Source organism: Rhea americana, unplaced genomic scaffold (assembly GCF_003343005.1).
Source record: "Rhea americana isolate MKP2758 unplaced genomic scaffold, rheAme1 scaffold_163, whole genome shotgun sequence".
Taxonomy (NCBI): Eukaryota; Metazoa; Chordata; class Aves; order Rheiformes; family Rheidae; genus Rhea; species Rhea americana.
In genome coordinates, this window is record NW_028185739.1 from 814,023 (window position 1) to 839,183 (window position 25,161).

General features: G+C 48.4%; 1 protein-coding gene across 1 annotated transcript in view; it reads left to right on the forward strand.

The window, feature by feature from the left end:
• Positions 1–24,129, forward strand: part of CDK18 (cyclin dependent kinase 18) — a 42,318-nt gene extending 18,189 nt beyond the window's left edge. The window contains exons 2-16 of the mRNA XM_085300373.1: positions 4,778–4,930; positions 11,570–11,715; positions 12,097–12,222; positions 14,458–14,514; positions 14,758–14,872; positions 15,062–15,156; positions 15,317–15,379; positions 15,774–15,897; positions 16,255–16,375; positions 16,779–16,876; positions 17,226–17,331; positions 17,549–17,591; positions 18,174–18,264; positions 18,547–18,624; positions 18,969–24,129. Coding sequence (XP_085156499.1) covers positions 4,807–4,930; positions 11,570–11,715; positions 12,097–12,222; positions 14,458–14,514; positions 14,758–14,872; positions 15,062–15,156; positions 15,317–15,379; positions 15,774–15,897; positions 16,255–16,375; positions 16,779–16,876; positions 17,226–17,331; positions 17,549–17,591; positions 18,174–18,264; positions 18,547–18,624; positions 18,969–19,003 — 1,422 coding nt within the window. The 5' untranslated portion in view covers positions 4,778–4,806 and the 3' untranslated portion in view covers positions 19,004–24,129. The remainder of the gene's footprint in view (positions 1–4,777; positions 4,931–11,569; positions 11,716–12,096; positions 12,223–14,457; positions 14,515–14,757; positions 14,873–15,061; positions 15,157–15,316; positions 15,380–15,773; positions 15,898–16,254; positions 16,376–16,778; positions 16,877–17,225; positions 17,332–17,548; positions 17,592–18,173; positions 18,265–18,546; positions 18,625–18,968) is intronic.
• The last annotated feature ends 1,032 nt before the right edge of the window (positions 24,130–25,161 follow it).

The following is a 25,161-nucleotide window of genomic DNA, read 5'->3' on the forward strand; positions in this document are numbered from 1 at the left end:
CAGCTGTGAGCTTGTTACTCCAAGGAGGATTTCATGCTGACAGCTGAACAGCGCAGGAGCAGTTCAGCTGGTCATCAGGGGCTGATACTCTTTTCTGCCTSTCCTAGTGACCAGAGCATCTCTTGRCCTTGCCCCAGTAGGATTCCCAGCTGCTCCAGGGAATTCAGCTTTGCTCTAACGTACCTTAAAGATCTCCGAAAGGTGCTATAATTTCCATCAGATGCCCAAGAATAGCCTAGGATCTTTGCAGCGCCTCTCCCTATCCATCCCCCCACCCCATGTTACCTCTACAAGGAGCTGACTTTGGCCATGCTGAGGAAGTTAGGAGCAAGTGGAGGAGGAATTCCTCTTTGACTGCTTAGGTTGTGTTGTGCTCCCGTACACACAGGAATGTGCRCCATAGCGGGTCCCAGATCTCTCCTGTTGTTTGCACACAGCAATCTTGGCAGCTAATGTGACTTCTCTCTGCCCCTCCCTCTGCACTTGGGCTTATGGAGGAACGACATGGGCTAGTCAAAACAGAGACCTCTCCTCCTGGCCGCTGGGGAAGGCTGCTGGGCACGTGGGCTGCGCTGGTGAGCTTTTGTTCAGTCGGGCTTTTGCCTCCATGCCTGGCTGCGAGGAGGGGCACGTATTCAGCTGGTGCCTTGGGTCATTATTTGTTTAGCCCCATAGCCACATGCAGCGCTGCRTGGTAGCTGTGTTTGCTGAGCAAATAAGACTCTACTAGCAGAATTCACCACTCCTGTGATGCTTACAGGAGTGAATCGGTGCTACCTAATAGATAGGCATGGGCCATAACTGCTGAACAGGATTGTTCATTTTGCCTTGTAAACACTACTGCTGATTTCTCTGGGGGGCAAAAAAAGTTCTAAAAAAGTGTGTTATCACCTCCAAACCTTTCTTCCTTTTGACTGAGAAATGAGGGCAGTAATCTGTTAAAATGTTAACAAAAAATGAAACCAGTCACCTTTTCTGAAAAGCAGTAAAGTGGTTATTGCTTAACAGCCCTGTTCCTGATCCCCTGCAATATGCTGAAGGGGAAAGGGGACAGCTTCATACGCTGATGATGACTGTGCCTAAAATACCTGTCTCTTGAATGCTACAGCAATGAGCCAGTGGGTTTTAGTGTACAAATACAAGAGAGATTCATGTGGATAGTTACAGCTTGAATGCTAATGGGACTAATTCACTAAAAAATAGTGAGCAGTTATYGCTAGTGCAGCTAATATGGCCTTGAATTCAGTGTTTAGAGAATCGTTAACATCTTGTCTTCATCATGTGATTAGCTTTCTTGATGGGATTCAGCTTTGGGCTCTTTGAAGTGTTTTATCCAAGTATTTACTATCTGACTATATTACAGCAAATGCAGATCATTCACACTGTTGGCTCTAATCCCTGTTTCTTGGCCAAATTCCAGTCTGACTGATTTCATTTTTTGCCTGTTGATGCCTAAATTCCTTACTGCCATTTTAGACTGCTTCTTCCTTTCGTGTCCTGCCATGCAATGTCATGTTTCTGCATGTTCTTAATCAGCCAGCTTTTTCCATCCCGGAGATGGCTATAGTTCAGGCCAGGCTRTTGTAATTCTCTGGGTGCTTTGTGATTCTTCAGGCTGTGATCCAAGTGGTATTATTGCTTTGCCTAGCTAGTGTCACTTGCTTTCAGAAAGTCAATAAATGCCTCCATTTCCTTTAGTACACTACTGCTAAAATTCATGTAAAATGAGGCAGTCGCTGGCAAGTCTTATTTGGAAATCCACGCCATGGGAGAGGGCTCTACTCTTTTTAGCTGTAAAGAGGGTGCAGAAGAAACTCAGCTGGAGCAGGGACGAAGCCCRTTGCACCCCATGGCGCTGCCCAGGGTTTACTGGGTGAACTGCGAGGAGGGAAYGCCTGCTGTGGGCTCTGCACCACCTGCTCGCGAAATGTATTTGCAGTGTCCAGCACGCTGACACTGTGAGGCAGGCCACAAGAAGCAGTGTTTGCAGGAGGGGAGTAAATCCCTGCATAAAGGCAGTTGGACCCAAGTGGCAGGAGGCGTTCTTCTCTGGCAGGAGTGGAAGGCAGAGAACAGCAACAGTCCCATAAATTTCAGCTGACAAACGCTTTAATGTGAGCCCTTTCACCAGATGCCAAGTAGGTCCAGGTCTAGTTGGAAAAAATAGCCACAATTACACAGAGCCATACAGATAAAGAGTATAGGACAGGCTTGTGCATAGCAGGAGAGGTAGCTAGCAATATCGGTGTTATTTTTACCCCCATCCCACTTCCTCTCCACAGAGATTTATATTTAGTGGCCTGTAGCAGCTGGCACTCCAGTAGGTGGCAAGAAGAGGAAGGATTCACACCAGAATTTATAGCTCTCAAATTTTTGTCAGTGTTAAGGTCTTCTAAATCGTTGGCACTGTTTTGAGGAGGGTGTGTGAACAGAGAAGAAAAGAGAAAGACCCTTCCCCTCATTTTATTTTCATTTACCTGGCGATAGGGTATCTTTCTTACTCATTGCCTCTTTGCTGGTCCTGGAGTCGAGGCTCCTTCTACAGTTGGTGGATTGGCCTGCTGTGGGATTGTCAAATTGAAAGAGAAGGGCTCAGAAACTCATGCTTAGCACCTTCTCATGATCTCCTGGTCCTGAGCATGGGTCTTGCTCTCCTGGCCATCTGCTTTCTGTTTGGTAGTTTTAAGAGAATCACCGTGCCTCACACAGAAGCCTTTACTAGTGTCACTTTATCAGTGTCAGCATGCACAGTCAAAACAAAACACTTCAGTTTAGTTCTTTGGGTGCCTGCAATATTAGTGTTTTTGCACACCCCACAGTGCCTAGTTTAAAATTTGCTTACTTTGCAAGTTAGAGAACCTGATCAGAGCCATGGACTGAGCAGACAGTTTTCAAAGCAAGTGTCAAGTTTTGCCTTCCCTTCAGAAGGAACAACACTGCTTAGAGATTATATTCCTGGCCGTAAGGAAAGCACCAGCACAGAGACCTTGTTAATGCAGCATTTATTATTGTCAGCCTCCTTGTTGTCAGAGCATGTTTCTGTAGTGGTGAGAAAACATTTAAATGTCTGAAGCCTAAAGTGGATGTTTCTAGCATCCTTCTTGCTTGAGATGCAAATCAAAGGGGTGGTGATGTGCTTCAGCCGCCCAACTTGTAGAAGGGAAGAACAACCTGCCGTGTTTGCTTGGCCCTTGGGAGAGTCCTCCACCTGGACTACTGTGGGAGGTCAGCAGGAGACAGTTGCTGTAATCTTTGGCCTCCCTTCCACCCTGAGCCGATCGACTGGATGCCTTGCCTTGGTTCCAGATGCATGAGCATTGCAGTCGAGCCTTCAGCTTTAGGGGTTTTTGCAGCAATAAAGGTGGYGGAAGAATGGAGTTTACTAGCAGGTGGGATGTGCGAGTAGGGTGAATCCTCAGGATTCAGGTGAATCCCAAGGATTTCAGGGGATTGCACCTGCAGCAGGAAACTGTGCCTGGCAGAGGAGTGTGGCTGAAGTGCAAGCAGAGTGTTTGTATTACTGACAGATAATCTTTTAAGCTTTCAGATGCAGGCATGTCAACCCAAGTGTTCCCGTTGCCTTAGCGACATGATGCATTAGCTCCTGGATGCTGTGTCTGATCACATCAGTCTGGAATGTGATCACCATTTGTTTGTGCTGATAAACTCCTGAGGGGGGTGGGAAGGGGCAGGGRAGAGTGAAGGAAAAGGACTGCTCAGCTTGCAGCGGGGTCACTCAGGAATAGGGAAATGGGTCTGTGAGGGAGCATACAGCAGTGCGTTAGGGGACGCACAGAGGTTTGCAGATCTGGGGGAGCGGGGAGTGTTGGCTGTCCGATAGGTTTGTATCAGCGGAAGGAATAGCACTGAGTGCTGYAAGGCTGGTTCTGAACACCAAACCACGCACGAACAGCTCTTGTGCCCAGTGCTGTTGAGCTAGGGATGGGCATGGTGAGAGCCAAAGTAAGGAAAGGCAGAGTGGCACGTGGCTCTGGGATGCCCGGGGTGAGCTCCMTCAGCCTGTTCGTGTAACTGCTCAGAGTCAGCATGCTTTGCCATTTGTCCCTTRAGGGTTTTATTTGTTTAAGGGTTTTATTGTTTTAATCGGATCTCTGGCTGAGACAATTCCAATGCCAGTACAGGATCTGAGTCAGTCAAGAGCTTGTAAGCAAACCGTGAGCTCTCAGTGTCTCCCTTTCTCATAGCTCTAAGGAATCTCCTCCTGGTCGGTTACTTCCCTCAGTACTTCACTGGTAGCTCAGGAAGTCCTTCTTGTAAGAGCAAGACAGAGAGAACCAACTGCTGGGACAGAGGTGCATCTTTGTACAAGGAAGAGTGTTGTATTGAATTTTCTGGCACTGTTTATTCTTTCTTGCTTTCCTTTTTGTTCTGCTCCATTTTGCCTTTTTGCAGCTGTTCCTGAAGTTTCCAAAGATGCTATAAGGCACAGCCTATGCTGATATTTATGATTCAGTGTCTGTAACTGTGCCCTGGGCCCATGTCTGATAAATCAGAAAAGGCCCTGTGCACCTCTTGACTGTGGTCATCTCATAAAAACATGAAGAACCTGATTCCCTTGGTGACCATGAGGCTGCTTCTTTGCTCTGATGCAGCAGCAGGACCTTGAAGAGGATGTTCCTGAGGATACCCTGCAGATCCCCAGCTGGTGAAATTTTGGTCTGGGTGCTGCCAGCTCCAGAGAGAATGAACTGCAGGGATTAGTGAGGTTGTCTCGTACACCATCCAGGCATCTCAGCCACTTCTCCCTTTTCTCCAGGGCTCTGCCATCTTGCAGCACAAGGTAAAATGAACAAGATGAAAAACTTCAAGCGGAGGTTTTCTCTCTCAGTTCCTCGGACAGAGACCATTGAGGAGTCACTGACAGAGTTCACAGAGCAGTTCAACCAGCTCAACAACCGGAGGAATGAAGGTAAGGAGCCTCCAGGCCTTTCCAGTGGTGCTAGGGCTGGTCAGGGGCAGCTGGAGTCAGTGCCGTCAGCAAATATCTCCAGTGCCAGTGGCGTTCCTCGGGGAGGGGGGTGATTTGTCGAAAGTTGATGACCCTTTGTGTTAATTTCCAATCAATGCAGCGGGATTAATAACGCCCTGTCTTTAAATCTGATCTGAAGAGAGATTTAGACCTGTGTAGGGATAGTGTTATAGGAGGGAAAGGTACTTGTAAAAAGCACAGAGAGGAATGACATACCTGCGGTTAAGGCAGAGGACGTGAAAGTGTGAGATCGTCTTCTGCCTGCACAGAAGTGACAGTGATGCTTGAGTCTTCCCTCTAGGGGTGCAGGCAGCCAATTTCACCAAGACCCCAAGGCCCCACTGTCTCTGTTCAGAGGAGCCTTTGGGGCTCACTGAACCATCCTTTCTTCCCAGACCCACAGCCTTCTGCYGTGCAGTTTTTAAGGCCCCACGGAGCAGGGAAGTTCAGGGTTAACACCCCTGTGAGCTGAGCAGGGCACTTGGGTTCTGCAAACAGAGCAGCAGCCTAACACTGCAGGCTGGGGCAGGCTCTGTTGTCTCAGGGCATACGAAGGGAGAGGCAGTGCTTGAGGCATGAACTCGGAGCAGATTGCATGAGGCAGCCATGCACAGACAAGCAGGCAGAGCCACTGACGGGCAGGCGTTTGGAGACCTAATRAAGTTAGACTTGATTCATCCAGGGGTACATTTGCTGCTGTGGGTGCAAGGCTAAACTGCTCCTGGCGATTGCATCATGTRTTTGCTGCTGCCTCCTACCAGAACAGCTTGCTTTGCCACAGGCCAGCCTGTTCATGTGTTGAGGCCCTCTGCTCCATTCAGGTCACGTTCAAACTCCTTTTCCCCTCACCCTGCAGCCATAATTGCTAGAAACTTTTGCTRCAAGCGGAGGCTGAGGCCATGATGTAATTGCCTGGCACTTGCATCTGCCCCGGCAGGGGGAGATCATCTCTCTGTCTGCTTGAAATAAGAGATGCAGTAGCCTAATTTAGAGCTGGCTTTCCTCATTCCTGCAGCTCTTGACACACTTCTTGTCTCTCATCACACACCCAGGCTGCTCTGAACAGCATCCATTTACAGCCTTCTTCCTTGCTCTGACACCTGTGTGCTCACAGTGAATCTCAGTACCTGACAAAAGGTGTTGCTCTGCTCCCACAARCATACACATTCCCTCACACCTTAGCAAGCAGTCAGGGCTATAATTAGACCTGAGTCCTTAATTAGATGCATGGAAGATGTGGGGGTAAAATGGTGCAAGGCTAAGAAAGTCCTGGGCACTGATGGCTGCAGCTGCTGTTGCCTTCTTTGGTGGGGGGGACCTCAGCTCTGGGATGTCTGAGCCTGGGCTTGTTATCTCCACTGTGGAAACTAAGGCTCTTTTGGGGAAGCCATTTCTCTATTCTTCTGTTTTAATGAGGCTTCTGTCATGGTTCTTCCTTTGCCCTTGAAAGGCAAACCAGTACATGCAGCATCTGCCTRTTCCACCGTCATTTGGTCTCGATCCTCCTTAGGTATCCAGGAAAGAATGACAGCATGGTCCGAGCTGAATGAGCCTGGAGCCAGGACCTAGGGTGTTCCCGTCTCTGGTAGTTAGAGATGAGACAAGTACTAGGCAGTGACATGGTGATCAGGAGACTGTCCTGCATGGATGCAGGAGTGCATCAGGAGCTGGCGCTGGGCTGGGGGTGTATCAGCACCACCACATGGGGTATGGTTTGTCATGTCCCCAAGGACCCAGTATTGGACTGAGAGGTGCTAGCCCCCCACCATTTCCCCACTTGAATGCAGCCTTTGGATGCACATCCTGGCACTGTGCCACATTTTTCTCTGTGGAGTGCCCCATGCTCCCTGGTGCATGGTTCCCTATTCATACCTGAGGCTTTTCCCATGCAACACAGGCTGGGAATTGCTGCCCCCACTGTACCACTGCCCTGACAGGCTTATTCCATCACCCCCCTCAACCCGCTTCTTCCAGTCTGAGATCTCTTGATTAAGTTTTGCTTGGGTTGTAAACAAGCCTGAGAAGTCACCTCCACAGTGCCCTTAATCTCTGTCTCCTGCAAGCTGCGGCTGTTGTTTATGAAGAGCCCTGACAGCCACATTTGTCTGAGGCATCTCTTCAGCCATTTAATAAACCCCATGCTGCTGGGAGCCCTCTGCCCACAGCCTTGTGCCAAGAGGCCTTGGCAGGGGCTCAGCAGAGGCAAGCTGGAGGCAGAGCTCTGTTGGGGCACAAGCCCCAGCATCCTAGAGTGAGGAGGCATTCAAGGATGGTTTGAGGGAGGGATACATAGGACATGTTGGGAGATAGGATCAATTTTGTGATGCTTGAGAGGAAGAGAATGAGATTTAGTGTGCAAGTTCCTCTTTTGCAGGGGTTGGTTGTGAAGACTGGATCTCTTGAGAAGGGGAGGGAGCCTGGAGAGGGGTCTTCAGAGAAGCAAGAGCATATAGAAAAAGCAGGGTGCAGAGAGACAAAATGATTTTTCTAAGGTCATGTAGAGAGTTGGTAGCAGAGCTGAGAYTACAGCCGTGGCAATCACTCTTGTGCTGCTTCTCTCCCACACAATACAGGGAAAAGCTTTGCTTCAGGTTTCATCTTCCTTGTTCTGGATTTCTAAACATGCCCTTAGGGCTACCTCTCCCTATCTGCATGGCAGGCAGGCAGGCTTGCCTGCAGTGATCATTGCTCTCCAGGTGAATGGATAACCAGTGACAGCACACTGTGATCACTTATAGCAGAAGGGAGCAGTGATCACAGTGGAGATCAGGAAATCATTTTTGTTTAATCACCTCGTACAGTTCTTCAGGGAATCAYTTGCAATTTCTATTCCCCACCCCTCAGCATTGGAAATCGCAGGTTATCAGAATTCCTAGGTCCCTGACAGTCTGCAAATCCTGCCCTTACGTGGCTTTTGAATGCCTCTGCCTGCCCTTGAAGGGGACGGTGATRCAGAGGCCAAAGGACCTGTTCATAAGATGCTCTAAAAGCATGCAGAAAGCTGCTCTGACTCTTGCAATGAGACAAGGCATGGCCTTCTTGTGAGTAGAAGCTTGCCTAGTTTGTTGGTGGTGCATTGGGAAATACCCGCCCCTGCTGTCCCCATCCTGTAGTCTCATGACCTCACTCCCAACCACAAAGGCCGATAAAGCCAGGCTTGAAAGAAGCAGAGCTGGCAGATGGAAAAGCAAACAGCTTTCCAGCTTGGATGCCTCCTGTCCTAGGCAATGTCACTTTGGCAGAGTCTGAGGAATGTGGTCAGAGCTTAATTAGCTCACACCCTGTATCAGGGGCATCAGATGCTTCTCTGCCATGCTGTGCTTCACTCCCATGGGCAGCACGATATTCCAGCAGCCACATGGGCTGCTGAGCCACAGAAGTGGAAAGGAAGTCCCTGGGTTAGGGAGATCCCAGGCTGGGCTCTGTGCAGTATCTGTTCTCTGACACTGACCACCACCAGCTGCCTCCAAGRAGGAGGCAGCACATCCTTGGAGATGAGGCACCTTCTCTTTGGCTGCTCCAATCTCATGTTCATGCTCTAGGCAAGTGAGCTCTTTCTTTTTCTCTTAGGCTTCCCCAGTCATAGGTACAAGTAGCCCAGACCTGATTTACAGAGGCATCAAATCTTGGTAGCTCCCTTTTGCTTTGGTAAGAGCTAATTACATTCAGCAATAGTTTGTATCTATCTCAAGGATTTGCCTCAGCACAGCTACTGCCTGGGCTGTCCCTTGAGGCCAAATAAGGTCCTAGTATATGAGCTGCAAAGCGTGCATAACTCCTAGTTTGCAGTGGCATAAATCAGAGCCAAAGCTGGCCTTTGGAACACAAGGCCACAAAGAAGTGATGAATAGGGGGAGGAAGGAGGATGAATAATCCAAGATCTGAGTGTAGCTCTGCCTTGTGAACATAACAGAGCCTTGAGAGGAGAGTTCACACTTAGCAAAGTAATTAAAAGTTATAAGTCAGGCAAGCGGTGAAGGGTTCTGGCCCCTTTCCTTGGGAGATCAAAGCTTGTTTTGGCAGAGGCAGTGTTTAAATATATTTATAAAAAAAGGCGAGAGGTTCGTCAAAGGCAGCCGCTGTGTCTGCGGTCTCACTTTAATTTGCTTTGATATCCTATGCAGCCTCATTATTTGCACGGTGTCAGGGCTCGCTGTAATTCACATGAAATGCTGAGCAGAATCAAACAGGCCCTTGCATTTGCTCACCCATAGCCTGACGTCACCTCCTGCAAGCACCCAGCATGATCCTCACAACCCAGTGGGCCCGCACCAGCCCTGTGAGAGCATCTTCGTGGAACTGGATTTACATTTTGTTTCTGGGCTTTTTGTGCATCCACTCAGGATGGACTGGTCTGACACATGCAGCTGGTGCTCTCTGGCCTCAGGGCAGCCAAAACACGTGAGAGCAATTTTCAGCATGTATTTACCATATATGCCGTAATAGGAGCCGTGTTCCCTATTTCCCTCTTTCTTCTGTTGAGATTTTGCTTTTGAGAAAAGTGCAACCAACCTTCTTGTCCATTCTGAACTGACAGAAATGTTTTTGGTGAAACTGTCTTTTGCATACCCCCATTTCCCTTTGTATCCACTAGAATGCCGAGGTTGTCATCTTACCTTTGGTCTTTGGGCCCAACGCTCTTGTAGACRAAGAGAGATTGACACTAATCTACCTGGTGGGCTCATTCAGAGAGACATTGCTACTGATCTGTTTCTTTCAGGGACAAGCTGCCTCTTTTACCAAAACTTTGGGCTTGTTCCTATAGGAACCAGCAAAAAATCACCCAAACTATCTTTTAAAGTAGATTAGTTGAACTACAATCAATCCCATGATAGTGTCATTCAGATGCTAAATGGCCTTTTGTTTAAGATAATTTACTTAGGAGGTGAAAAAGTTAAGAAGACTTGATCCAGTTCAATTGATGCACTTTAATTTTATACCTGTGGCTAATTCAGGTTAAGTTTCTTAGCTGTTCCTGCACAGACAGATACTTTGAGAGAGAGAGCAGGTCATCCAGTGGTCCTGGGAGAAAGCATCTCTGTGCTTCCTTTTGCCTGTCCATATGAATACTCCCAGCAGTGTTTGAGATGCTYACATGCACAGTGGCATTGGCTGAGCCCATCCTTAGGTGTGGACTATCTATAGAGGATGACGTCCTGCTTCCCTGTGGTCTTGGTCCCCTTGTTCCCTTTGTGACCATGGCAAGAAACCACATCTTTTCCCAGGTCATTTGTCTGCCATCTCTCATCCATCAGATGGGCAAATTGCAGCCAGGTCCCAGCCCTGCTCGCTGCCCCATGAAAGCTAGCCCTCCCTCTCCAGTCTTCAGCAATGAGATCATTGCTGGCTGTGTGAGCAGGTTGGGATCAGTGCGCTGAAGTCGACATTAGACAGAACAGGAGATTGTCTCTGTGCAGCTCATGGCAAGCGCTTGACAGCAGGTGGGCTAGGGGCAGGACTCAGTAGCTCAGCCCAGGGCATTGCCAGTCTTCCCCGGGGAGTTTCCGCTCTGCAGTATTTTTCTTCGCTCTGGCAAATTCACTGCAGAGATTCCTAGGGACAAGGAGCACACCAGTGATTTGTGGCAGGGCTGTTTGATCCTGGAGACTGCTATAGACCCTGCTAATGTGGAGAGGAGCAACAAAGTGTAGACTAAAATGGAGAGAGCTGTGTGGCCACCAGGAAGGGGCCAAAATAGTTGTTTTTGCTCTGCCCAGCACCTTTTTAAAAGGAGACACATTCTTCCCTCAGGGACATGGTTGTTCCTCTGTCCACCTGTGTTTGAATGGGGAGCACACCTAGGCAGCCCTCCCTCACTCTGAATGTCTGCCTTGGAAACAGCCTGCCTGTGAATTAAGGGAATTCACTTTGCTGGGGTCTGGGTGACCTGTGTTGAACTCATTCAGTGTTTTGCTGAGCTGCTGTCTGAGTTGCTGCATGCCAGAATATTCCTAGCAACCAGTCAGTAATTACAGACTGAGGAGGTCTAAGTGCAAGCCTCAAACTGGAGACCRGAGAGAGGTCAATGGCTTATTTTGTTCTGTCTTATTTCTTGTTCCTTTCAGGGTTTCATGGACTTGATGGGGCTTCACACTTGGAGTCCCAAGAGAAGAGAGACTTTTTTGAGCTGCTTTGGTTTTCAAGAGAATGTTTTGCTTCTCAGGGTTGTGTCTCTGGCTAAGAGCAGCAGATTGGGACAGGAAAGCCTGGAGTGTTCTGTTTTATGCTAAATGACGCTGCAGTCTTTAATCGCAAACATCATCTGCTTGGTCCTTGGAGGAARGTGCTTACCCTAATGTCTGTTAGTTTTAGTGGTTCCTAAAGCAGATTAGGTGTGTTTGTAAGCTGTGTGGGAGTCAATGCACCAGGAGCCTGGAGCAAAAAGCAGCTATTCCCTCTGCCTCTTAGGTGCAGAGAAGGAAAAGAATTTTCCCATGACCGCAGGGTATCTCAGTGTCCAGGCATCTCCAGACCTCCCTGCCCTGTGTGCACTCTCTTTCTTCAAAGCAAATGCTTTGGCCCTCTGCAGCTTTCACTTGCTRCTCCAGCCAGCTCACTCTCTTTTCTCTTTATCCTCAGACCTAGCGCAGGGGCACTTGCAGCTGGGACACCTGGGCAGGGATTACCGAGCAGGCACCACCCCTATCTCCCCCTCTGAGRTGGAAGGCCAGTCCCCGATGGCTGTGCGCTACCGGAACAACAACCAGCGCYGTTTCTCCATGGAGGCAAGTACTGCTGCAGGCTGGAGAGGCAGAAGGGACATGGCAAGGGCACCCTGTCATTGTGTACCCGCCAGCTGTAAGACAACTGGTGTCTTCACCAGTTCAATTCATGTTCCCATGAATTCCATGGCAGTGTCAGGCATGAGCCATGGCTTCCTCCCAGCTGCACTTGGCACGACTTCTGCTGGTACCTGACAAAGTCCAGTCCATCTGCATGCACATACACCTTCTGGCTTCCCATGACCAAGGGTCCCACAGATGCTGCCCCCGTTGCTTCTCTATTAATATTGGCTCTGGTCAGAGGGTGCTTCTGCTTGTATGTCTCTGTACGATTGTCCTTTTAWCAGCCGCTTTCATCACTAGCTCTTCTGGCTCTCTCCATAGGATGTCAACAAGCGTCTCTCCCTTCCCATGGATATTCGCCTGCCCCCAGAGTTCTTGCAGAAGTTGCAGATGGACAGTCCGGAGTTCCCCAAACCCCTCAGCAGGATGTCCCGACGGGCTTCCCTTGTAAGTTTGACCACATRGAGTGAGCGGTGCTGGCACAGCATCTTGCTTCATCCATATAGATCCCAGCAAGCAGATATATGCATTATTTCCACCCATTCATGCAGCCATGCCCTCCTATGCAAGCTCCCTTATATCTCTATATATCATTGAGATTGTACACACACACATACCTCTGCCTGTGCAAATCCCCTTCTGCACACACCCAACAGTACACGTTTCCATATACCCCATGCACATACATATCTGTGCATCCTCTTCCGTGTGTCACTCCTACAGAGGCAAATCTGCACATAGCTGTGCAAATCCCCAGGTCCGCACATTGCTTCACTCACTTCTGCGCATACCTGCCTTTCCTCTCTCAGCTTGGCTTCTTTGAAAGGGGAGGAGGTGGAAAGCCTCCTGTGGTTTAGCAAGTGCTGGAGCCTCTGCTAGTTGAAATGCAAATAGTGATAAATAATGAATTAACCTTTGCATTAATGTTGGCTTTTCATTTTCTTTRCTGCAGAGCATCAGCATATGTGGCAGCAACAACTTGGTGCCCTGTTTATAAAYGTGCAAGCATATGTCCTGCTGCCCAGGAACATTGTGTTGCACAATTGCCAGACAGAGGTCTTGGCAGACATCTTCATATTGGTTATACCCCTTAAAGGGGAGGGAGAGTAAAGAAAAGAGAGCTCACATTTACCTGCACATTCTGTCTAATGAGTAAAATAGACATGGCCAAAGCAGCATGTTATTAATATTCATAGTCCCATAAATGAATAAGGCATGCTTCTGTAAAATTCACCATATGACATTATGGGGTTTACAGGACTTCAGRTTGCAGCAGCCACCTCATTTTCCTGCTCAAGATGTATCTGTTCCTGGTGTGTGCTGCGTGTTTGAGGGAGCCAAAGTGGAGTAAATAATACTGTGTTCCCCTGGGACTTACTAGTTCAAATCCAGCTTGTATGARCTGGAAGACAGTCTTCCCTGTAGCGTTTGGCAGCTTGTGAGAGCTTGGTGATGTGGTTGGTGCCTGGAGCAAGGGAAAAGCCTTTCTGTGGGGCACAGCTGGTGAACAGAGGGAGCTGCAAGAATGCCCTGGGCTCTGGGGCACTTGGTTTTCCATGTCAGATCCCTGGATGCAGTGCAGGGGGCTCCCTCATTGCCTCTCCCATGGGACCCTTTCCCTGCACAGCCCCATGTATCTCCCTGCTGATAGACAGCTGTCCATCCAGCACCATCTGCTGATGGAGAACGACATGGCACTAGCGCTTGCTCAAGGGTATGGGCAGCATTGCTGGGTTGGGAAGGCTTTAGCCAGGCTGGAGTCAGAGCTGGCTCCATGCCTGGGACTACACAGACACAAACSTGTTTGTGGAGGAATGACACAGGTTTATTATTTATGCTAAAGGAGCAGTGAAGTGCCCCAGGTTTCAGGCAGTTGTGCTAGGAACCAGTCCATGCCCATGTTCATGAATAATCCAGATTAACTGAGGAAGTGTGTCTCTCCCCACAGAAAGCTTAAAACACATGTGATTTAAGAGATCTGCTAGGAGTGAAACTTAAATCTCCTATGTTGCAGTGCTTGCCTTTTGTTTCGCTGGGTTACAAGAGCAGGTTGCAGCAATACGTTGAAGACTTACTGTTCCAAATATGGAAATGTCTCTTTCATGCTTGATTTGAAAAGGACACAGAAAAATGAACTGAGTTATAGTACAGACCAGCCTAAAAGAAACCACTGAAGAAATGGGCCAGGCATTAGCAGTGTGATCCCACTAGGTTTCTCTGACAGAAAGGGCATCAGCCCTTTATAAACCACTACTCTTGTTAGACTGAGCCATTGCTAGTGGAGTGTCAGGATGATGGGTGACAGGGATAAGTGGAGGGAACAAAAAGAGAATTAGAGGAATGGGAGCAGGAAGGAGCAATCTTTCAGGCTACAGCCACCCTACAGACAGAGCCACAGCCATCACTGTGCTGAAGTTTAGGAAGCAGGTGTCATCCGTTTTCCTTAAGCAGTCRGTTTGTGGAGGTTTTCTGATTGATTGCCTGGTTGCCTGCACTGCTTGTCTAGAAAAGTAATAGACTATGTACCTAGATCAGCTGGGCTGTTGCATGCAAACACCTGCCTTGATTTATCTGTCCCTAAAGCTATTACCATCTAGTGTCCTTCACTTGACCTTCCCCCAGGTGGTTAAGCTTTCCCTGGATGTGATCTCCTCCAGTGATGTTCTCCCTTTTCTCTTACAGTCAGATATCGGGTTCGGGAAGCTGGAAACCTATGTTAAACTGGACAAACTGGGAGAGGTAAGGAGAGTCTAAAACCCCTGCAAGGATTTAAATTAGTTTAGAAGGACAGTTTAAAGTGCAAAGGACAGACTAGCAAAATTTCTTCAATATCTAGGAGTCTCTAGACCAATTCTTTCTGTGGACTTCAGACCTGGTGCTTTAGCTACAAATTATTGTTCCTGCAAATGGTATGAAATATATCGGCATTGTGCCATCCTGATAAATGGTATGCACAACCTGTATTTTATCTCTCTGCCCTAGGGCACTTACGCCACTGTCTTCAAGGGGCGCAGCAAGCTGACAGAAAATCTTGTGGCACTGAAGGAGATTCGCCTGGAGCATGAGGAAGGGGCACCTTGCACAGCTATACGGGAAGGTGAGGGGCTGTTCAGATAAGGTTCAGTATAGATCACAGACCTAATGAGCAATGCCAGGTCACAGGCTGATGCAGGGCTGGTGGTGTTAGTGGCCATTTGTATCTGCAGTTGTGCAGAGGGCAGTCAGCATGCTGCCACACAGCACTGAGATCCTGGCTGTTCGAACCTGCCATCTCCTTTCCTTCTAGTGTCTCTGCTGAAAAACCTGAAGCATGCCAACATCGTGACCTTGCACGACATCATCCACACAGAGCGCTCCCTCACCCTTGTCTTCGAGTACCTGGTGAGTCTGGGGGCCTCACTGCAGGAAATGGGGGAAAGCTGCACTCCTCTGGGAGGGCTGGACTCTTCTGCTGAAGCAGAGATGGGCTTGATTACAGGCAAAGTTTGTTGGCTAAGGAAGACAGAGGGAAGGAGAGGTTGATGGATGCTTCTCTTTGCAGGACAATGACCTCAAACAGTACCTGGATAACTGCGGGAGCCTGATGAGCATGCACAATGTGAAGGTAGGACAGTGTTGCTTGGGATCTGTACACCTGCCTCCCTCCTAGGGAGAGATGGGAACTGCAGGGAACTCACTCCAAGTGCATCCCAGGACATCAAGGAGCCGGGATGAGGCAGGGATACCCTTTTTGTCTTCAATTCAGCCCTCCGTTCAGAATACTCTTCTCTGAYCTTTTTCAGCAGACTCTGATGCTACATCAGCTTTTCTTAAGCTACAACTACCTTAAATAAAAATGAATTGTTCATCATGGCTTGAACAATTGTCTACAATGCATTTCATCACAGGCCATCTTCAAGGCATCTTACCTGTCTGAAAGTTTTACAGTTCTTGAGACAGACTCACTTTTGATGCCTGTGCCTCAGTGCTAAGTATCAACTCTTTCTTCCTGCCTCTAGATTTTCATGTTCCAGCTGCTGCGTGGCCTGTCTTACTGTCATGGAAGAAAGATCCTGCACCGAGACCTCAAACCCCAGAACCTGCTCATCAATGAGAGAGGAGAGCTCAAGCTGGCCGACTTTGGTAGGTAACGCAAGGGAGAAGCAAAGRAGTTGTGGTCTCTTTGGCCAGGCCTGTGTGCAGCTGGCAGCAGGTTCATGCTCCCCTGGTGCAGGAAGAGATGTGGGGGTCCCACATAAGCAGCTTGGGAGACAGCTCTCCTTCAGCAATATTATGTGTACTCTGAGGCTGAACTCTGCACAGCAGCTATGTGCTCCACCCAGCTGAGTTTGAAGCATCTCTGCATGAGCACAGCCACTTGCTTTATGTACTGAGCAATCTGGCCTGGCCTGCCTTGTTCTGCCTCTCTGGGGAGAATGCAGTGTTGCCGCAAGGTACAGCTGAATACAGCTCCTTGATACACATCCCTTTCATTCTCAGGACTAGCCAGAGCCAAGTCAGTCCCTACAAAAACATACTCCAATGAGGTGGTCACACTGTGGTACCGGCCCCCAGACGTCCTGCTAGGATCTACGGAATATTCCACACCCATCGATATGTGGTAAGCCACAGTGCCCATCTGCAGGACCGGGTGGGGAAGGGGTGAACCTCCAAATTAAGATTCCCAGAGTCTCCAAGACAGTGGGCTTGGATAATACCTTTCATCTGCCTGTGTAGCAGCATATCTGCCAACAGTGTTGATAGTTAAAATAGAGGTGTCTGTCTGTCCTAGATGCCATGCTGGTTTTAGTGTGCCATGGGTCTCAAGGTCTTTGGAGCACACTTTCCRTGTTGGGGAGTAAATAGTTATCTGTAGCAGTGAAGAGAGGTGGCTCTTGGAGCTTATTTCTGTCACCAGGGACACTAGCAGTTAGCTCGAGCTCCAGGACCCTATTAGCCCTTGCTAAGGGGCAGTGGGATGTTCACAGGGCTTCTCCACCGCAAATACTGTGCTGCCCTTTTAGGGGTGTGGGCTGCATACACTACGAGATGGTCACCGGTCGGCCGATGTTCCCTGGCTCCACAGTGAAGGAAGAGCTGCATTTAATCTTCAGGCTGCTGGGTGAGTCTTCTGCTGTCTCCCAAATCCCCACTTGAGGGCAGTGGCTGACTGCAGATACTGAGGAAAAAAAAAAACACTTCAGGTGCTTGAACAGAGCCTCCTGGCAAAGCAGCAGAGTGGGATGGGCTGGGGAGGCTGTACAGAGCTGTACATAGCCTGCCCAGCATCCTCGTACCAGGCTTGCAGCCAGGCGAGCTCTTAGGGCTACTGCCCCACAGGATGTACTAKCAAGTCTAAGCCTGCTGTTGAAGTTCATGCTCTCTGTCCTGCCTCCTCCTTGGGAGAGGTGGACACTAGCTCTTATTCTTACCAAGTGAACATGACAGGTTTCCCTCTCTCCCTCTCTCAGGAACCCCCACAGAAGACACCTGGCCTGGAATAACATCCAACGAGGAGTTTAAGGCTTACAATTTCACACAGTACCGAGCCCAGCCATTAATAAATCATGCCCCAAGGTACCTTCCTGAGCAGTGACACATAAGGCATGGTAGGCTTGTGCTGGTCTTAAATGGGAGCCTGGGGAGACCAGTTTCATTTCCRCATTGTGGTGCTGGCAGCCTCCGAATGAAGTTGTGCAGTGGAGGCCCCAGCTGCCTCTTGACTCTTGCATTGACTATTGCAATGTCTCCTGGGTATGATAATGCTCCACTGTTTATTTCCTCCTTCTCTCAGGCTGGACTCAGAAGGCATTGACTTGCTGATGAACCTCCTTCTGGTAAGTACTAGAGCTGTCTGCCTGGATGGCAATGGGGTTTGTTGAAGTGAAGTACCCTGGCTGCCCTAACGCTGATTTTGGATCCAGGCAGAGGAGGTGTAACTGCAGAATAAGCCATAGTTCTACGGTTATGGCCATGTAGATGCTGTTCCAAACCACCTCCCATTATCTGACCATCTGACCTGCCCTAAATTCACTCCAAAATTCTCTGGAGACATGCTTCTGTCTCCTTGTGAGTTTATGCCCTGGTTGATCAGAGCCCTTGTCTACCCTTCATCATGTTTACCAATAGGTAAACTGTCTTTCACCAATCTGTCCTCTCTCACACAGCCTGCACACACAAAAAGAGGTAATCCATAAGGTATTAAATGGATGGTACACTCCTGYGGCCATACAGTGTATGAAGTTCCTTGTGCACATACAGATGGCAACCCAATTGCCTGCACACTCCCGTGATGCATTTTGAATACATTCTCTCTCATGTAGCATATGAAATTTCTTGGGCAGGGCCTCTATGCCTACTGAATGCCTTCTCATGCATGCACACTGTACATAATTTCCTTTCTCTGGGGCTCTGTGCAGTACGAAGCCAAAACCCGGATTTCAGCGGAGGCAGCTCTGCGGCATGCTTACTTCAAGAGCCTTGGGGAACGGGTACACCTCCTCCCTGACAGTAAGTGTACAGCATCCCATTGCTGGGGGGATATGGAGCAAAGTTTGCAAACTAAGAATTTTGCTTTGCAGCTAGGTCTCCTCRGATGCCTCTTGTCCTTGTTCGCCCAGAGGAAGTGAGTGCTTCTGCAGCATAGTGGGGTTARAGTTTGGGGACTGTGAGAGCAAGAAACAGAGTTTTGGGTATGATTGGCAGGATGGTGCAGTCTGTCTTGGCCCTGGGTTTTCAGACTACTGACGGCTCAGCCAGCTGGATTGACTTCTCTCTGTTCCCTCTGCCTAGATGTCTCCATCTTCTCCCTGAAGGAAATTCAGCTTCAAAAGGACCCAGGATACCGAGGCTCAGCCTTYCAGCAGTCAGGTAGGACTGGGGAAAATGATGTTGACCTCCTCTCAGATGGGTGGAGAGGCAACCTGCATAGGTAAGGTACCACAGACCACACTGGTAGTGGGGTTACTGCCAGCTGGTACCTATGTAAGGAAAAGACAAACCTGATCCCTGCCTCCTGCTTTAGTCCACAACAGCCACATATTGCTCCTGGGGCATCATGACTTGTTACTGCAGATGCACCAAACTCRCATCTAGGTGCTCTGAGGCACCATCCCAGAACCAATGCTGTGGTCCAGGTCCTTGCATTGGGTGGTGCCTCTGCAAAGTGCTGCTCACTGTCTAGCTTCTTTAACCCACCTCTCTCTCTTCCTCAGCCCGAGGGAAGAACAGGAGGCAGAGTATATTTTAAACCTGGATTTYGCGTTCTCATTGTTGCCATGGAGATCAAAGCACTGAGAAAGGAGACAGCAACACGCTCCCACCTGACCCATCGCAGAATTACTGACTCGAGCAGGATGATGCTGAAGCACCGCTGGCTGCAGGCTCTCCTCTGCCCGWCCCCACAACCCTTTCCCCACCACCCCTTAGCCCCCAGCAGCTGTTGTCAAAGGAGTTGTGGCCTTCCTCCCCTCGTATTTTCATGTTGCACCCATCAGACAAGAGCTGCTACCCTCTGTACAGAGGCTTTAGAGAGTAACTGCCCTGAGCATTGCCTTGAGCTCAGGGTGTGTGCTGGCCCTGAGGGAACTCACTCGCGGYGCTCTGAGAGGTGAGCTGGGGGCAGGGAAGTTTTCTGAGCAAAGTGTGGTTTCTCCAAGAGCTGAGCAGTGGCCGAGTCATGGTACATAGTTTCTGGTCCAGACAGGCATTTCTGGCAACATACCTTTGCTCAGACAACTGGCTCTGCACCCTCTGTCTCCTGGGGAGACAGTTTGCAGCCACATTAAGAGTTGGGGGCATGACCCAGACAAGCACTGGAGAACCTGAAACAAAAATAATGAGGGTTAGCCCTCCCTCATTTTCCCTTGTTCCTGCCTACATAACCCTTTTCTCTCCCTATCTCTGGACCTGAATCCTGACTGAAGGATGGAGTGGTTGGGAGGAAAGAGATTCCTATTGCTTCCCCCCAAATTTCCCACTCTGTGCSAGCATTGCATTTATAGATGTGGTCAGCAGGCTGCTCTCCATAAATGTCCCGAGCTGAGAATGAGGGCTCAGTGAGGCTGCCTGGGATGCGGGATGCTTGTTGGTAGAGCTGTGTAGAAGCAGGGCCAAACACGCACACCGGGTTCGTGCTGGTTTCCATTGCTCTGCTGAGCCCTTCGTTCAGCCTTTTCCAAGGCACTAATGGAAGAGCCCATTTCTCATCCCCAGAGCCTGCCACTCTGCTAGCCCACGACCATCTCCAGTGTTGTCACGAGGGAAAGGACGCAACTCCCAGACAGCATCTCAGGAGCGTATGAACTGTTCTTTCCACCCAGCCGTCTCTAAGCTCTGTGCACAATGTGGCAGAGCCTGAGCTGCTCAGCCTTGCCGTATCAAAGTGTTATGCACACCCACCTCAGTGCATTTCTACCTAGAGGAAGGGGGAGAGGTGCCAAACCTCCCACAGCTCAGCTGTGGGACCAGAAATAGACTCAGTAAGAAGCAGAAAGCATCCCTCAAACCTCTTCATATGGCCTCTACAGCACTGAAATCCTTTGGTACTGAATGCCAGATCGTACCAGCCCTGACTCTTGTACATGCAGTGGGACTGAAGTTCATGGTTAAATCTGAACGTGCTTTGCTGGCTGAAGACTATTCCTGCTGCATTTCCCTTTGTACGTTTCAGGAACATGCCAAATCCAGGGCAAAGAAGCCCTGCTTAACTGCTTTCTCACAGCTTACAGTCTGAAATGTCTTCAAGTGAGTGAGCATTGTGGGAAGTTTTTCTTCTGTATAATATTTACACGCTTTTCTTGGCTCTCCTCGATGACTAGTTCTCTCACCCACTGGGAGTCCCTTGGGATGACAGGCATTCTGACCTTGCCACTGGCAGTAGGACTGGCAGGAAACGCCAAATTCTTAACCCAGCCCATAGCACTCCCAACCTGAGAAGCATTGCTCAAGGGATGGTAACCCTTCATGCCTTTCTTTCCCCAGTGAGCAGGGAGTTAGAGCCTCCTGCTTCTGCTTTGCTCTGTGGCACTTCTATGATARCTCTGAAATGCAAAAAATGAAGATAAAGCAGGAGATCCCAGAGTTCCTCACATCTTTGGGAGGCAGCTGTTTCCTGTGCCAGCCTCAATGTGATGTGCCATCTGAGTTTCTCCCATCAGACCAAAGCTGTTGAGCTGGGTTTGTCCTAGACAAGCATCCAGACGTCTGCATTGTTTGAGGTTTGCCCATCCCTGCTCAGTTCCTTTGTCGGTATGTCCAGTGTACAGCAGGCTGAATAGTTCATTAATTGTTTCCATTTGATAGGGGAGAGCATGAATAGCCATCAGCCACCAGTGACGCATTTCACTCTGATACAGGCGCATATAAAGGGTAATATTTTGGCTGGTTTCACATGGCCTGCTCCTGCTGCGTGGGGCTTTTTAAAATAGCAAAAGTGAGGGAGGTTCACAAAGGGAGGTGTTGGCTAGAGTAAGTCTGTACTCTCACATTGTCGTCTTTTCTTTCTCAAAAGCCTTTTATACAGAAATTTCCTTGGTCTCGCAGGGATCTGTGCAGCAGACTTGCACTTTCCGGGGCAGCCAGCTCCTGTCACAAATTTTCAGCTCAGTTGGCAGGCCAGCTCACGGAGGCCGTCTCTCCCATTYCTGCATGGCAGCATGCTCAGGTACTGGTGGTGATGGGCCAGTGACGGGTGAACACAGATTAGACATGAGAGCAGGCAGCCACTCTACCCACTCTGGGGACACCTTTTCAGGATGTCTTTAGCCTGTCTTTGTGTGATTTTCTTTCCTGATTTTACCAGCCCTATGCTCTGAGATTGCCTTGGCCAAAAGGAGCCACATGCATTGGGACAGAGGGTGTCCAGCTGAGCCCTTCTAGTTTCACACTGGGAAGGTGGAGGAGTTGTTTCAGGTCTGGGGGCCTTGCAGGTGGTGCAGAGCTGACTGTGGGCACACGAGGTGAGAGAGGAGCTCTTTTACCTGCTCCCCAAGAGCTGAGCACCTTGAAATCAGTCCCACCAGATCTGGTGTGGTTTCAGCTCCCCCCATGGGACAGATGTTCCTCCTGAAAGGCAAGGTCACCTACTGAAACAGCATCATGATACTGGGGGAAAAGGTTGGAGAAAAGACCTAGCATTGACTGTGTAAACAGCTCAGCTTTATCCAGGATCAGATAGGAAAGAAAAAGGGCCTGTTAGTTGCTGTTTATTCTTTCATAGCCTTTGCCTTTTCTCCTACAAATCCTTCCTGAAGGAGATCTTTGTGCGGAGGCACTATTATTTATTAGCCCTGTGAGCTACTAACAGCCTGAATTTAAGATAACCCCTTTTGTTCCACTGCATTTAGTGTGGATATTTGATTCCTATTCACCAGAGTGATAGTGTGTGTAAATATTTGGCACCCCACTGAGCAAGGTTTGATTTACAAACTCCCATTGCTTCTACGCTTGCACGTGTTGGCTGGCAGAGCCCCGAGTGTGTGATCTCCAGGCTCCCGTGGCACGCTGCCCACAAAAACCTTCCCTGCTGCCAAGAAATGAGCTGCAGGTTTGCAGCGATTAGCACTTGAAGCCAGACCCCCCTTCTCCCGTTCCTGGATGTTGTTACTGTGCTGCTGAAGATCGTGGAGCCTGGGGTACGTTTATGAGGACAAAGACCCCTTAAATGCTGAGACATCCAAGAGATTTGCAAAAGCTGCCAAGCAGAGGGGAACTCCTGTCATCCCCACATGCAAGCATGCTGTTGAAAACTGAATGAGGACCTCACAAGCTTGCCAAGGTGCTTGATCTAGGTGACCCTGCTGAGCAGGGAGGTTGGACTAGATGATCTCCAGAGGTCCCTTCCAACCTTACTGATTCTATGATTCTGTGATCACTGTTGTAGCTCTGGCTGATGGTCTCGCTCTCTGCTTCCTTCGGCAGCTGACAGTGCTGTCTTTTCTGAGTATTTGGAGCACTAGATGGTTCCAAATTTGGATTTTTAAAGTAGCACTAATGAAAATGCTGGGAATTACTATGTCTCTCTGGAATTTTTTCATTTAGTCATTTTGTGGGTTCTCCATCAACAGCTTCGCCAAGTAGCTGATGCTTTTTCATAGATTGGGAGTTTTGACAAAAAGAAATTGTTGCTTGTCTTCCAGACGTTTTTTGTGAAATTTTTATTTTTGCCAGTTCTGGTGGAAAATGGAATTTTGGATGTGCCCTCAGGAAAGGCTGTATTCTTTCATCTCTCCAACTGATAGCTAGTTAAAGAAATGTAAGTAAAATAATGTCAATAGCAAGGTCTGTATTGTAGGACAACAATAAAACTTTACAGGCAGAGTTATTTCATTTCACTCTCTCTGTACACATACGCACACGCCTTTCCTGGCCCAACCCATTGCCAGATCTATGTTAAGATTTTAAATAACAAAACTACATTGTATCTTGGATACAAAGGAGGTGATAGGTGTTTTCTTCTCTTTAACATGGTGGGAAAAGAAAAAAAAAGAAGGCTGTTTTCCTAAACTTCCCAAATGTTTGGTTTTATTTGTTTGTTTTCCCAGGACTTATCTAGTCAGAAATTAGGCCATCATAAAACATGAGCCTAGAATTCCCRGGATCAGACTAGGAACACACAGATGGGAATACATCGGAGAAATAGTCTACCTTGCTAGACTGAATAATATCAACAGGCTTAGTGAGTTTGGTTGTGTGTCCTAGTATATGGGGAAGGGGGGGGTGTATTCTGGGTGTGTGATGGAAGCAGAGGCAGATTCTCCATTAGGACAGCTGATGCCAGTGCGTTTTTGTACAACCCCACAGCAAGTAATGGCTTATTTACAGTGACCATTCCTGTGAACCTCCCTTGGCACATGGGAAGTGTCTGTTCCGTGTTCTGCAAGGGCCATTAGGTCTGCCTGAGAATTAGGGTTAAAAGTGACATTGTCTCGCGTGTCGAAAGTCATGGGTCTCTGCCTGACCAGATTGCTCCAGATATGTTATATCTCTGTCCCATTTCTGTACTCTCAAGTCTTAGAAGACATACATTTTGATGTCCCTTTAGCACTGCCCACTAGCAGTGGCTTGGGTTAATGGGCATAAAAACCATGAGACCCACTTTCCAGTTTTTTCATTGCCTTCTTTCATCCGAAGTATCATACTTGTCCTACAGCAGGAAAAATATATCCAAGTGGCCAGCATACACATACTGTGAATGTTCTCTGGTGTGATTCATCTGCAGAATACCAATAATGTATTTAACTAGCATTGTGCGATCGAAAGATGCATTTTAAAAGAAATGATTTTAAAGATTTATTCCAAAAGAAGAAATGATTTTTTTATAGAAAGTTTTTCTGGAATAAATGGAAAGATACAAAACAAGAATAAAAGATTGTATCCATCTGTCAATCCTGYGTCTGAATGTTTTATAAAAATACTTCAATTTTTATATTTCAGATGTTAAATGGACTGTTTTGTGGATGTGCTCATTTTCTTGCTAGGGCTAACATTACAAATGCATTGTGAATGCTCTGAAGCCAAGATTGGACAATAAACTAATGAGTACAGGATAGTTTTATGCAAGATATAATTTTTCTCTTTTCTTTTTTGGTAGGAGAAGGATCCAGTTTGTCTTTGAATTTCAAATAGGTAGAACTGAAGTCTCAGGAGWGCAGGTCCCTTCCCCAGCTCCGGTAAGTTGCTTTGCTGTGGGGTGCGCAGGTGAGGAAAGCTGCTTGGACCTTAAAAGGGGAGAGTACTTTCTTTTTTCTTTCCCAGGAAGTTGTTTCCCAACAGCTGTTTTTCTGTGCTTTGGGAGAAAAACTTTTTATTTTCTTGTACAAAAGACATCAGGTTCCTCCTGGGCCAGGCTGATGTGTGCTGCTCTGCAGGGACTGGCTCAGAGCAGAMTTGTTACAGTTTGAGGTTTGGTTATTGAGTTACTGCCTTGGTAGGTGACTTGGAGGCTTCACAGCTGTGGGGTGTCTGGGAACCAGACACAGAAATGCCTTGCTGCTGGCTTGGGTTTTTTTTTCTGTTCTGCACTATTGCCCTGAATTTCTCCATATTGACCTGCCCTGTGGTTTGCTGTGGCCCTGCACTGTCCCTGAGAGAATCAAAAATACTATGGGCTGCAGAGAAGAGGCAGCTTTCCATATTGGTTCCTTTTTGGGAGATTTAAGCTCACAGGTTGTGGTAAAACTCTCAGTCCAGACACAGAGYTACTGTTGAGAGAGGTTCCCTCTACCTGACCTTTTCAGCAGGTTGAAACACAAGACCTCAGAAACTCATACGCAATAGGAAAATGTTTCTATAGTCCCTTGTGTGGATCATAAGTCCTTAAACAAATATTGCCATAAGCCTATCGGGCAGATAAAGCACAGAAGTGGCGTGTCCTGCCCATGACTGCAAACCAACTCAAGGGCAGAG